We start from the raw sequence: 14,293 nt of genomic DNA, 5'->3' as shown, positions 1-14,293 counted from the left end.
ATGTGGCAGGTGAGAACAAGAGGAAGCTTATTGACAGGTTAAGACACAATCCAATACATTATTAATCTGCTGTCAGAGAGAGAATGACCACCCAAACTTTTAATGATCAGGTATATTCTACTGTTTTCTACGGCTTATGATGTTTATCGAAGAGTCATGAACATTAAAAAAAGTTGTTTGAATTGTGTTCCAGCTGCAAACTGACAGGATAGATATTGATTTACGATGTGAGACGGGTGATGATGATGTCAAGACATGCCACAAAGTCCTCCGCTGACTCTGCTGTTCCCTGTGAGTGACATCTACATGAATTTACTCTACTTTTCCGTGTCTATTTAATCAAAGTGTTCCTCACCGGTACCAGTAGGGAGCATCGTTAGGGAGGCCTCCTTGGTTGAGGCTCCGCTGGGCCAGCGCCTTCTTCTTGTTCAGGACAAACTCCTGGAGACGCATCTTCACCTCAGTACTGGCCACAGCGCCTGATGGAGATAGTAAGAACCGTTGGTTGAACAAAAAAAAAAACACAAAAATAAAATCCTAAAAACTATTGTAGAAAATGTGAATCTTACTTTAACTACATTTGTTATATTCTAAGTCAGGACCAGAAGACACAGTTACCACCACAAATCGGCCAGAGTGGCTGTCTGTGTGAAACATAGGTCATCACAATGATTCACATGTCTCAATAAAACTATACTAAACAAGTTTCATTTGAATTCGTCGTCCACTTTTCTCGCTTCATTTCCCTTCAGGAAGTTTGAAACAAATCCTGTTCCTCTCTGTCTTGACACCAAATGCATTACATATTTTATATTCACCATTTGCCTCGTTCCAACTTCAAACTCAAGACTCCATGTTTGTCTTTGAGGAAATATCCAATAGAAATGACTTGAGAACAATTATATACACAAATTAATCTTTTTATGATTTAAGAACATTTTTAATGACTTTCTTTCTGCACAGAAAGGTGGATCGTTTCAAAATTAACAGCAGAGAGCTTACAAGGCATTAAAAAGGACAGAAACAGGCAGTGACGTGCAACGAGTGACATCACCGCTGCCCTGGTATGCATTAATTTTTCCATAATCTTGCAGTTTGAGATGACTAATTATAGATATCTGAGTAATGATGGTTGGAAAATTAGAGATTCTGTCCATGTAAGGCTGGTTTGTTAAATTACAAGTCTTCTTGTGTCTCCCAGGCCTAATAAGTGAAATACAATACCCCTCTGTAGAGCTCTAACGACCAGTCAATTCATTGATCAGCCAACTGGCAGACAGTCAATCTATTTTTATAATAGTTACGTAATTGATCAATCACACACACCAGACATTATCTGGGTTCCAGCTTCTCCAGTTGTGTTTTCTGACATCATAGAAACTAAATGATTAATCAATAAATACAAAAAAGAATCAGAAGATTAATCAATAAAATAATAACTAGTTGAAGCAGTCGCGTAGGTACAAGCTCTCGCACACACACGTACACTTGATTCACACAGACGCAGACGCGACCTGTAACCATTTTCCATATATTGTGTAAACTGCTCTCAAGGACTCCCATCCACTCCACTTGCTTTCAATGAACTGTTGAGAGACATCCAGCAGGCACCAGCAATAACTCGGCCTCGCCCCCGTCAAGGCCACCGGGCTAATACCGCTCGTTTACCACAGTAAATATACAGGTTCTCCAAGTAAAATGGAAACACACCGACATGCAAACACAAATATGACGCTTCCTTCAAACTTGGAGCGGTTTGAATGGGGAGTTCTTGCTAATCCTGGCAGATGCTACCGAAGTGTGTGTCGGTGAAGACAGTGAACAATAGTTCACAGTGGTGGTGGAGGGGATATTGAATGCTACTTACATGAAGTTTTGGCTGTTTCTTTTTCTCACTATTTTCCTTATATTTGTTCATGTTAAAAATGAACATCTGTGGCGACTCTCCTTCCTCCATGTTTGCTGCTGCTCTTTATGAAGCTATATGTGAACACAACATGTTAAATCGAAGCCAAGTGAAATGTTGTTTCAGATAAAATATCTTCCATCAGCTGACAAATTAGTAGACAAACTCAAGGACCAGAGTTTGGTTTTGGGTTTAGTTTGTCTCGTGGTGCTCTCTGTATCTTACTCACTCTCTTGCCCCCTCTCCTTGTTCTTGAGCAGCAGCAGTTTCTGCTCCCTCTGCTGCTTCTCCAGCTCCTGCTCCAGACGGTGGTTCTCCATCTTCCTCTGGTGCTCCAACAGCTCCTGCTGGTGCTTCAGTGCCAGAAGCTCTTGTTGCTGCTGCAGGAAGGAAACAACAGAACCATGTCAGGAGGACTTTATCGCGTAGAAGTCTGAGGGCTTCACATAACTACTCGATAAGAGCTTAAAAGTACATTAACAAGGGTTATTAGCACACAGCAACGATAAATATAAACCACATATGTGAGGAGCTATTTACCACTTCTGCAGCCCTATTAGCTGCCTGATAGGATAGCATCATAAATAACTTCTTTTCTGCTCTCAATATAATTAGTTCATTACTTTCTCATCTTCAAACATCTATTTATGTTTTGCTTCTACTATGCTTAAGTTGCCATCTAAATAAATAAGTCTGACAGCTGTTTAAAGCAATAGAAAAAAACCTTTGCAATTCTATAAAAACCTCAGGCCATGAGCTTAAGCCTTCAAATAAATATCAACAATTTTACCGGGGATGAGGCTTTCGCAAAATACATAATCCAATCTGCTTTACTTCGTCATCACGCTAGAAAAAAATAGAAAGAGGGGCAGCTATTAAATGCTTTCGATTTGAAAATCTGTCTTTATTCCAAAGAAGCAAAACCCACCTGTGGCCTGAAATTTTTAAAAATAAACCACCTAAAAAGCCAAAATGTGCTCACAAATACCTCTTTGTGCCACTGAAAGAGACCCAACCTTTACGATGAGGGTAAGAGCTTCACCAAACCTGCTTTAATCATTTTCTGGAGATTAAAAGACACTAAAATTAGGGAGTTCCAACTCCTCTTTAATGTCTCTGTTTCATACAATAAACAGGCAAACTCCTCTCTGCTTCATCATCGCGCAACCAATGGCAATATTTGATTAGTTTACTGTAACGGCATGTAATCAACTTGTGATGACGGTTTTAACCATCGTAAATAGACGCTGAGTCGCTGGGACATGAACTTGTGTTTACCGTGAGGCGCAAATCAAATGTTTGAGACGAGTCTGGGAATAAATTAGGCTGAAGGTGAGAGGAAGGTGAGGTGGGGCTCGTGAGAAAAGCTCGTCGGCTCTCTGGCCCGCTTCCAGCCTGACGCCTCAATCCTTTTTCTTTTTTTTGCTATTCAATCAAGGTTGGGGATAGGAGGGGGGGGGGGTTATATGGGTGGGAAGGCTCAAAGTAACCTCTCCACCCACATAGGCACACAGAAACACACACCCAAAAACCCCTGCGGCTCAGCAGACCAGAGATGTACACACACAACTTCCTTTTGGCGAACACTCTGAAGAGCTTCAGGAGATCTCTCACTTCGTGAGAGCACCTTGTTGTCAGCGTGCAATAAACTGCAGACATGGGAGTGTCGGAGAGTGTATGCGTGCAGTTGTGGGTGCTCGAGTGCGTGTCATTAACGTGGAAGCGAACTGGGCATGCGTTGAGTGCGTGTTTGCTGACATTTAAGAGGATGTGTATGTTTTAATGGCCGTACAATTCTGTGTGTGTGTGTGTGTGTGTGTACACACAGGGGCTGTGAATGGGGCTGATTGAGGCCGGGCCTCCCTGCTCAGGCTGTGCGTCACTGGCTTCCATCTGAGTGGTCCTTCGGCCCCACCGCAGGCCAGACGACCCTTCAGACAGCATCCCTCATCCCTCAGCATCACAGAGCAGATACGCCTGCATGTTGTTTTAACATTCCCGAGACGCTGTCTGTGTTCTCTTCAGTGTAATTGTAAAGTGCTTTGGGTGGTTTTGCGTTGCACGTCAAATGGACCGAGTTGATTGGTGGAATTGATTTTAGGAAAAAGACAAACGAAACAGAGCGAAAGGATAAAATGAGTAGAAAGAGCGAGGAAGGAAATGAGAGATGGAAAAATTAAGAGAAATGAAAAAAGGACAAAAATACAGAGACATTAAAAAAAAAAAGGAAAGAAGGAAGTAAAAGAGAGAGGCAAGAAGTAAGAAAGAAAGACCAGAAGAAAGAAAGGGGGCACATAAGGAAGGAAGGACAGAAGGACATCAGCAAAGAAAAGAGGGAAAAGACAGCAAGAAAAGAAGAGACAGAAGAAAAAAGACAAAAATAAGGAAGTGAGGAAAGAGGGAAGAAAGGAAGAGAGGACAAAAGCAAGATGAAAAAAAGGATAAGAAGAGCACAGGAATAAAGTAAGGAATAAAGAGGGTGAGGAAAGACAGACTTCCAGTACGAATCAACTTGCACATGAGAAATAAATTACATTCAAACTAATGTAATCCTGCACACTGCAATCTAATCTTCTGCCCCCACAATCCATTTTTAGATATTTTATTCTGAGTCCTGAAAAAAAACTAAGTAGTTCAGCTGTATCTGCGTGTATTACAATTCACATTACAGCAGTAATATTCTTTGAAAAGAACAAACACTGGAATATTTTTGTATGACATTGAGCCCCGCAGGAGCGCTGTGGTGCTCTCAGGGGCCCCGATGTATTAAAGCCTCCGAGTGTGGGCGTGATGATCCAGATTCACTTTGTATTTCCAGGTCACTCCGACATGGAGCACGGGATCTGAGCTTGAGCTACCGTTCTGTGGAATTTTAGTATGTTCACGAAAACAAATATTGGCCGTGGAAAGAGCAGAAACATCCAGTCAAACATTCGCAGCTTGTATTTGGTTCTACACGAGTTTTTCCACTTCACTTCTGAGCCTACAGTATATATTATTGGATGCTGATATTTAAAGTAAGGCTGCAACAGGGCTTGAGCATCAGGGTTCAGTTATGTAACACACCACCAGCGAAACAACAGTCCATCTTTCACAGGTTTTCTGAATCCAAACACATCCTTATATTGCTCTTCTCTATTCTCGGAGTTAAAGTAAATGAGGCGCCTTCCAGTTTCTCCATTCCCTCTCCACTTCGAGCGAAGTGATTAAAAGCTGACGGAGCTGCTCTCTGTTGCTGAGCTTAGTCTGTTAATGAAGAATCCGGTGGCAGAATAAATGAAGAGCTGTCTTTGCATTGTTTAGTGAAGTTTTAAATAGGTTTGGGCTTCAAGCTTGTTGGTTTGTTTTTAGGCTGCTGCCTTTTGGAGGAGTTAGATAAAAAAAAAAAAAGCACTCTTGTTCTTGTGCACAGCTTTGATTGATTTCTTCTGGCTGATGTTAAACTGCAGCTTTAATGATTGATGGTGGTTTCCTTTTTTTTTTTTTTAAATCAAGGCCAAATATATTCAATATCTTTGGGGAGGTGAACTTTTTTAGATTGTTTTTCTTTATTCTTACTTTTCTCTTGCAGCATTCTGGATGTGGTTTAAAGGAACATGACAGAAACAACTCAACAGAAGGTTTGAAAAGCGTGTTTTCTTCAACAAAAAAAAAAAAAAAAAAAAAAAAAAGGGCAACAGGGTAGCCTTGAATAACTCGGCTGAGACCAACAGTCAAAAAAACTGCTTGATGTTGAGAGGGTTAATATCAATAATACCTTGATGTGCTCCTGGAGCTGGGCCTCGTGCTGGCGAGACAGCTGCTCATGTTGCCGCTGGAACTCGGCGATGAGGATCTGCCGCTGGATCTGCTGCTTCTGCTTCAGGGACAGCAGCTCCTGCTGCAGCTGCTGCTCGCGCACCGAGGACGCCACCACGCCCCCGCCGGCCTGGCCCGTTCCTCCGAGGGGGCCGGGCGAAGGCTGGGCGGGCGGGGACAGCGAGGACACCTGCTGCTGCTGCTGGTGATGGTCCACACGCAGGTCCATGGGGATGGCAGCCGGAGGGAGACGCAGGGGCAACGCCGAGTTGATGTCCACTGCAGGGACGGACAGAGGAGGAAAGACGTTGGAGCGGAGTCGGATGGTCTTGACTTGGTGTACTTTTCATCTAGTTAGTTTAAACAGTTTGATCCTGGCAGGTGGCAAAACCCACCAAACTCCAGTGTTTTAATTCTTAACAGACGTCAGTGAAGAAAACTGAGAAAATGATTATTGCAGTCATATCAACACGGTTTATTAAAATAGTCAAGGACAGAGAAAAAATAAACAGTAACATCTTTTTTTTATTAAAGGCAAGTAAGTATCCTCTTCATGCTCTGAATGGGTTTCAGCTCCTGCTGTATTTTTAGAAACATTAGAGTGAAATAAAGCATGGAGCTTTAATAATTCAGCCAACTGCTGAAGAAAGTGATACAGCCTTAACCCTTTCCATCTGCTCCTTGTAGTTGAGTCATATATGGTGCTGCATGTTCATAGGTGTCAGATCACCTGATGGCTTTCTATTCAAGTGGCAAGATGCAAAAGCAAGAAAAATACAAAAGGAGACGAGGTCAAAACCCGGAGCAAGGCCAGGAGAAATCTGTGTAACATGTTCGTGTGTGGCACTTTGATTCTGGTAGACACCTTGTGTTTGCCGAGTTGGTACAACTGCAAGCCGAATGGGATTAAATCAAAGCTCTTTTAAATGTTTAATGTGTGCTCGAAAATTGATTGAAAGCTTTGAATCAACTTTGCAAGGTAGAAGTTCTCCCATTTTTACCAGCGGATGTGCAGTTTTTGTGAAAGGAAATACAGAGCTGAGAGACACTAGTGTGTAAATACATAAATAACATAACATAAATAAAATAAAATCGTATCATAGACATGCTTTTCTAGACACATTAGCAGAGTTTCATATAATAATAAATCACTTTCTAATGTGACACATAATAGACGCCTGTAACCGAGATGTATTCATTGTTTTTTGATGAATTAATCAAATCAAAACAAAATCTGAATCTGTATTTTGTATTATCTGATACTTAAAGGTGATGTGGTGCTCACTGCAGTCCTCATTGGTGACCACCGTCCTGTTTTAAAATCACACTAGTACCACGAGTGGTTTTAAATAGCCCTGACCTCTGATCCCTGAGAAAATCTTCTGGGAATCAATAAGGCTCCACATTACACTGAAAAATCCGTTGCAATTAAAAAGTGACACTGATGCCCTTTTTTCCTCCTCATCTCTTCTACATTTGCTGCACTCACACAACCTGTGACTGATGCCGTAGTTGCACATGAAGCCCGGCGACATCTGACAAAGATTGCATTGACCCGGTAAGGCGCGGAGCTCCAGCCACCCACAAATCACTGCACAGGAAGCCCTCCAATCAAGCAGCTTCCTCCCCATTAAATCTCAATAAATAGGAGTCGATTTGCTGATTATTTACCTACATGTTTACAGAGAGCTGAGCGAGAGCCAGAGATACTTGCCTTCAACTTCGTGTTAATAAAGAGGCAAACACAGCATCACTGGCACACTTAGTAGGAACGCACGGAGCCACACAAGTGCCCAAACACAAGCTACACAGTCACTTACACGAAAAATGCACTTTATCCAACGGCACATTTACATCTGAGCTGCATCCAGAAAAAAAGGATTATTCTTATGATGTCACATTCAAGCATAAAACAACCCTTTAAGAGGGTTTCATTGTCCATACATACAATTCAGCTTAAAAAGGAAAATTGCTGATATACTTTCATGTCCACTGCAACTTTTGAGGCAGGACCGAGTATCCTGCATCTGTCAGGCACCAACACAGACGCAGTCTCCTCAGATCTGTTTTATGATACATCATTCGTGCCACGTTTGAAAAAGAAAGCCATCTCGCACGTATTGAAGATCCTTTAAATGGAGCACAGACAAAAGCCTAGAAAAAGCACTTTTCTTTTTCTGAACATCTTCCTCAGTGCAGACAAATCTGTAATTAAACCAAGTATACACGGAAAAACTCCACTTCCTCTTTTGTGTTGTCATGCAGCAGGTGAGCCACATCCCCACGGTTATTATAATCTATTCCATAATAGAACAAAGCAACAACATGCAGCAGGTCCTCAAGGACTGCTGTCACGTCGGGGACGACAACAACATATGAGTCAGTGGTCGGTAGCCTTTTAATCTCTTAACAACCCATTTAAGTGAAAACTAGTCGATTTGTTGAAGTTTGACATTTCCCATCATAAGATGCTTTATTTGATCTCCTCTTTCACCTCAGTCTCTGCCCTTCACTATTATTTCCCTTTCAAGAAAAAGAGCTGCATGCTTTTAGCTACTGGTGAACCTGACTAACGAGGTGCCCAATATTTATTTAATTGGCCGTTGCTCATTTTAGAGGCAAGAACGGTTCAAGTTTGGCAATTGAGACAAGAGGGGAAAGACGAGGGAGCTTGTTAGATAAGACAAACTCCAACAACTGTGAAACATTCTGCAGAGAACATTTTTATTTGCATTTATGGGATGAAATTTGTGTCATAATAAGAAAATAATCGGAAATAAATAGAAAGTAAATAAAAATTAAAAAAAAAATTAAATTGGTGAGAGAAGCGACTTTATAATTTAAATTATCTTCAGATCTATGGAATTAAATTAGTGTTTTCTTGCAAACTTTTTAGTTTTTTCACTTAAAAAATCTGTTATATGATAATTTTACCTGGCTCAGTATGAGTCACCTCACAGTTTGAGATTATGAGTAAACATTACGTTAAAAGGACTCCTTAGTAAGTTTTCAGAGTCAGTTGCAAGCTGACGTCAAAGTGAAGTCTTCACTGTGACCAGTAACGAACTAGCGGAATAATTCATGTTCCTGTTTATTTTGATATTAAATATTAGTTTTAGCAGGCATAAGAGCAAGATAATTAATTTAGAGTAATAGAGGTATTAGTGAAGGGGAGAAAGAAGAGCGAGGAGAGATGTGATTTTGACTGAAAACGTCACTTGTCAAAAGCATTGCAGCTCCATTCTTGGCTAATGCAAATCCATAAATCATATACACAAGCGTTTGCACACAATCTCCCTGTACAAGATGTTCTTCAACAGATATTGAGTCTCTGACACAACAACAACAACAACAAAAAACACCCTCACACACTTACTGATGGTGACGCACGCAAACGCACAAACACGCCTCGTATGGCATCTCTGTCACACCGGCAGCGCTAATTGCTCGTCACCGCACAAAAGAGACGGGAAGAGAGAGAAAAGGTGGGAATCGGTGCTGTCGTTAGACGTACCCATCAGTGCTCTCCTTCCTTTTGTACACAGCCCGCTCTCTTCGTCCTCTCCCCCTTATCCTCCTCCTCCTCCTCCTCCTTCCTTCAGTCTGTTACAGGGAATGACAGCTTCCTTTCCTGTTCATCTGACTTCTCTTGCTCTCAACCTCCGTCACTTTTGGCTCAGCGTTCATCCCCTCTCTTGTTTTAACCTGATGGGCGTCTCTCTCTCTCTCTCTCTCTCTCCCTGCTCCTTTCTTTCTCCTCCCCTCGTCCCTCGCTTGCCCAGTGGTGACATCACAGGGCAGTCTCAGGCATGCAGCCTGTTTATTCTGCAGCCCTCTGCTTTTCCAGGAACCAGCGTCACACACACACACACACACACACACACACACACACACACACACACACACACACACACACAGAGAGAGAGAGCACTCTCTCTCCCTCTGTCTCTCTGTCTCCTCACCCTCTCTGCTCTTTTCCCTGCTAGACCTGCTTTCCTTGCTTCTGAGGCCAAGGAAAACCCTCCACGCTGGTTTGTAGTGCATTCAATATCTCTGCCTCTTTCTCACTTGCAGGCGTCCCATTCAGCTGCACCCCCCCCCCCCCTCCCCTCTCCTCTCCCCACCCGACTCCCACCTCCCACCCCGTCCACTTATAATAACCATCTTTCTTGTGCGGTTCATTCCTGGCCAGGAATTTGCCTGCATTTCCCAAACAAATAAAACCACAAAATGGTTTCAGGTGAAGCAAAGTAAGGACTTTCCCCGCAGGGAGGCTGCCCACATTGTTTAATACCAGAAGATCATAATAAAATTAGGGATTAGTGTTATATAATTGCTTGTTGTCGCTTATTTTTAAACATAATAATGATCTTGATTCATTGTCCAATCTGAATTTTTTTGTTTTTATGCCAGTATTGAAATATTTAACTGTTTTGACTTATATTTTGACATTTCATTGCTTGTAATTCACACTGAATGTGTGCGTGCATGCATGAATGTGCACGTGGAGTAGCACATTAAGGTCAAGAAGGTTTCTCCTTTCATATATTATGGTCTACTGAGCTGTCTGTGTTTGTTATTGTCATTTATCCTCTTGGTGTTTTCCAATCGGCTTGTTGCTCCCTCGCTGCAAGCAAAACACTCCACAAAATCACGACTGTTTTCTGTCCCGGCTCCTAAATGGTGGAATGAGCTCCCCAACGACATCAGGACAGCGGAAACTCTGTACATCTTCCACCGCAAACTAAAAACACACCTCTTCAGATTTTACCTTGAATAGTAGAACTTTAGTATCTTAAAATGGCACTTACTGATAACACTTTGTTGTTTGGCTTTCTTGAAGAAATTGTACTTTCTTGATTCCTGTTTTGGGTTTTGTACCCTCATGGTTGAAATGCACTTATTGTAAGTCGCTTTGGATAAAAGCGCCAGCTAAATGAAATGTAATGTGTTTTGCAAAATCATGTTTTATTAATTAGTTTAGTATTTTCTATTTTCTTGACCTCCAGTGTCACAACTGCTTTAGTTAGGGATGATCTGATCCAAGTCTTTAAATATTGATTATCCGCAGAGTCCAACGCTTGTAATTTCCTTAATAATACAGCTGCACAGTGCCCAGCTCAAGTTCATTCAAATGATCAAAATCAATCCAGTGTATTTGCTTGACAACTGAATAGGTCTACAATGCATTAGGAAATAAAACTTTCAGCAATCGCAGATTCTGCTAAACTGAAAATAACAGTGAAACAAAATGTGGATGTGTTTGGGTTTAAGTGTGCATTTTGGAAATAATCAGGTTATAAATGAAACATTTGTTGAATTAATGAGACACAGAATCCTTAATTAGCATTATTTTCATGTGAATTTGGATATATGATATGTAAATTTTGCAGTTGCAGGTCCTCAGATGTGCGACTTTGCTGCCTTTCTTCATCTTAAATTATGGCACATTCATATTCGGAGGTTTTGGACTGTTGGCTGGACACATCGAAGCAGCTTATGTCACACTGAGCTTTAAGAAGCTGCTTTGACATTTTTTTTTTTATCCAAAATTAACAGGAGATGAAGCAGTATTGTAAATAACCACCGTTGCGTAACTGTTTACGCTACATAAAATGCACTACGGTAGACATTCATTACAAATCTTGCTTGAAACCCACTCATCTAAATGTCAAAACACACAGCACAAACTCAACGAACCATGCATGGCAGAGCACGAGCAGGTTACAAGAAGCATTTACGGCTGTGAGAAGACCAACCTGGCTGCCACTCGAAAAACTGGTATCAGCACATCGTGGTATAAAAGCACTGACGTCAAACGTGTATCTCAGTTTACTGATGCGTGTCAGATAGACGATTATGTCGGGGCACCTGCACAAAAACTAAAACAAAGACAAACGTGCTGTCTCGGGGGAGACCGGAGGAGCTTCCAGGAGTCTTACACAACTGACGACTTCACCGGGATCAACAGGAGTTTGACGAGAGCGAGGACAGTTTGTCAAAGTGAAGACATTTTCTCTCAATGGAGTTTCCTCTTTGATCTGAAGCCTGATTCACAAAATAAAGGCGAATGGAGACCTCACATTTCTGTTCCTATTCTCGTCTTTCCTTTCAGCATTTGAAAGTTTCCTTATGTTTGATATGAAAACAAAATCTTAAGCGTTAGAGAATCTCTATGACGATTGACTCATCTACGGTGAATCATCGCAGGTTACTCCACTCTTTAGAAGCCCTTCTTTTCTCCTTCAGCTCCATCTGTGAACTTCTCCACCTTCTCTTTTCAGCAGGTTCCTCTCCCCACTGTCCTCCTTCCTCCATCCTTCAGCCCTGCTCTGCATCCTTCCCCCTCTCAATAGCTTTCCCTCCCACGTTTCTTCCCTCCATCTCCCCGCAACAAATCACAATCTGTTTACAACCCCTCGGGCGCACTACACAACTCTTCTGGCTCCAATCGCGGATCTATTTATACCAGACAATGCAGAGGGCTGGCGTCTCTGATTTGAGAATCGGTTCGCCGAGTGTATATCCCACGGTCTGACTGCCTGAGCTCCACACTCGTTAGGCTTAATAGATGTCATACTGAGCCGAGCGGAGCTGTTTAGAGCAGCCTCTGTAAAATGTGGAGTTTTTTTTTTTTTTTTTTTTAACTGTGCAAAGAGATGACAAAGAAGAGGATATTCTGCACGGGGTTTCACAGTGAATTTAGAAACAGGGTGAGATGAGCGGCAACAAGTAGCAGATCTGTTGACTGCGGGGAAAAGCTGTGGTCGGCTTACTGAGTGGTCTCTCCTGGGGCGGTTGGTGAAGATCCACCCGTGTTACTTTCTCCTGCCGAGTCCCTCAGCGGCTGTAAAGTTTTGCCTCGGCGCAAACTCTTCTTCAGGTCGTAAACTTGCAGTGATGACTGATTGCGATCTCTGAAATGGCACCGTGACCTCTTATAAAAAGCTGAGACAGAACTTCGGCGAGGAGAGGAACAGGGAGGGTGTGGTGGAGGGAACGTGTCGAGGAGCAGCGAGTCTTGTTCTGCCAAAAGCAAGCTCTGGCTTGTCGCTGTCTTAATGACATCATACAATGGTCTGCAGCAGCGCAGCTCAGGGAGGAAGGAGGTGGTTGACTGTGAGGCAGAGACACAGAGGAGGAGGGGTGTGTGTGTGTGTGTGTGTGTGTGTGTGTGTGTGTGTGTGTGTGTGTGTGTGTGTGTGTGTGTGTGTGTGTGTGTGTGTTGGCGGGGGGGCGGGGGGGGGGGGGGGGTTGAGGTGCAGTACGTGCAGAAGTCCATCTCAGGCTTTGGAGCGGGGTTTAAATCGAGCATGTCACACCTCGCTGCCTGAGCTGACGCAGGAAAAAAGGATAGGGAGGAACATTTTAATGCAAAGCTGTGCTCTATTCAATGAATACACACCATATAGTTTAAAGTGTGCTTGGCCTGAATGAGAGGTGAGTCCCGAACACTGTTTCTACTCCTGACTCGATGCAGACAGAGGAAGAATTTACATCAAGTTTACCAGATTATTTCCTCAATTATTGTTATTTGCTTGGTGATTCTGCTATGAAATGTCAGAAAATAGTGAAAAATGGCAGTTCAAAACTGCTCGATATGTCTGATTAACAGTTCATAACCCTCAAATACTCAGTTTACTGCCAGATTAGACACGGAAGTGTCCTCACACATGCAGAGCCAGATTTGTAATTGTATCATTTCCACTTTAGGCCTCTGCAAACTTCCCAGGAGCTCAAATTATCAGTTGAGTAAATCATAACAAAAGTTTAAAGCATTTTAAACAAGCAGAGCTACTTTGTGTGAAACTAAAACTCAGGTGTTGAGTCATGCAGCTCCCTGCAGGTGCAGCAACCACTGCTTTGCGTCCCAAAAGAAAACACCGCATGTTGTGTGTTTAAATGCACCAGCGTCTGATTACATTGAGATTAGATGACTTTAACATTGCAACAATAGCATTTTGCATCAGTACACACTCATCCAAGCTGCAGTGAAGAGACGCAGCTGAGTACATTTTAAATGCTCTCCTCTGAGGAGAAAATCCAAACAGTCCGGGTCACAAACGTGACCGACGCGGAGCCCCTTACCAGCTCGGTATCCAAGACAACAGATTTTGAGAATATGTGATGAAGTCACTCTGGTGGATTTCAATATTTTATCATCTTAGCCAGAGGCACACAGAAAATAACCCCAACAACATGAAAGAAAATGTGGAGGTTTGGTAGGAGAGGAAGATGCTGAGGGTCTAAGTAAAGATTCAACTTTGCTGTTTGTTTGTTCTCCTGCAGCAACAGGCTGCCTGAGCATCCTGTTCTTCCAGTGTTTAACAGCACGTACGTCCATCGCTGCTCTGTGAAATCACAGAAACAGAAAGAGACGCATGGGGAGCAAATTAGGAATCGCGCTCTTCGCATTTTTATTTTTTCGATGGGGAAAAAGAAAAGGCATAGAGCAGTTAAAGTTTCCTCATTATGGAATTAGATAATGCATTATGCATACATTACCTCAGAGTCATTTCTCCTTCAGATTACCTCATTTCCATCTGTGCTCCTTTCGTTTCTCTCGCCTCCCTGTATCCTGCGTCCTCT

The 14,293-nt window shown here is 42.4% G+C and overlaps 1 protein-coding gene across 5 annotated transcripts in view; it reads right to left on the bottom strand.

The window, feature by feature from the left end:
• Positions 1–14,293, bottom strand: part of LOC138206950 (histone deacetylase 4-like) — a 52,190-nt gene that overhangs the window by 21,346 nt on the left and 16,551 nt on the right. For 4 of the 5 annotated variants that reach the window (XM_069163853.1, XM_069163854.1, XM_069163851.1 and 1 more), the window contains 3 exons: positions 5,664–5,983; positions 2,136–2,286; positions 356–479 (listed from right to left, as the gene is read on the bottom strand). In XM_069163853.1, coding sequence (XP_069019954.1) covers positions 356–479; positions 2,136–2,286; positions 5,664–5,983 — 595 coding nt within the window. Of the gene's footprint in view, positions 1–355; positions 480–2,135; positions 2,287–5,663; positions 5,984–9,218; positions 9,778–14,293 lie in introns of those variants that run through there. The other variant, XM_069163855.1, reaches the window with a different exon arrangement.

The sequence above is a fragment of the Embiotoca jacksoni genome, unplaced genomic scaffold (assembly GCF_022577435.1).
Source record: "Embiotoca jacksoni isolate LCO1_2020_lvr unplaced genomic scaffold, fEmbJac1.0.p SCAF_30, whole genome shotgun sequence".
NCBI classification, from domain to species: Eukaryota; Metazoa; Chordata; class Actinopteri; family Embiotocidae; genus Embiotoca; species Embiotoca jacksoni.
The sequence above is the reverse complement of the archived record's forward strand: the minus strand, read 5'-3'. Positions and strand labels throughout refer to the sequence as shown.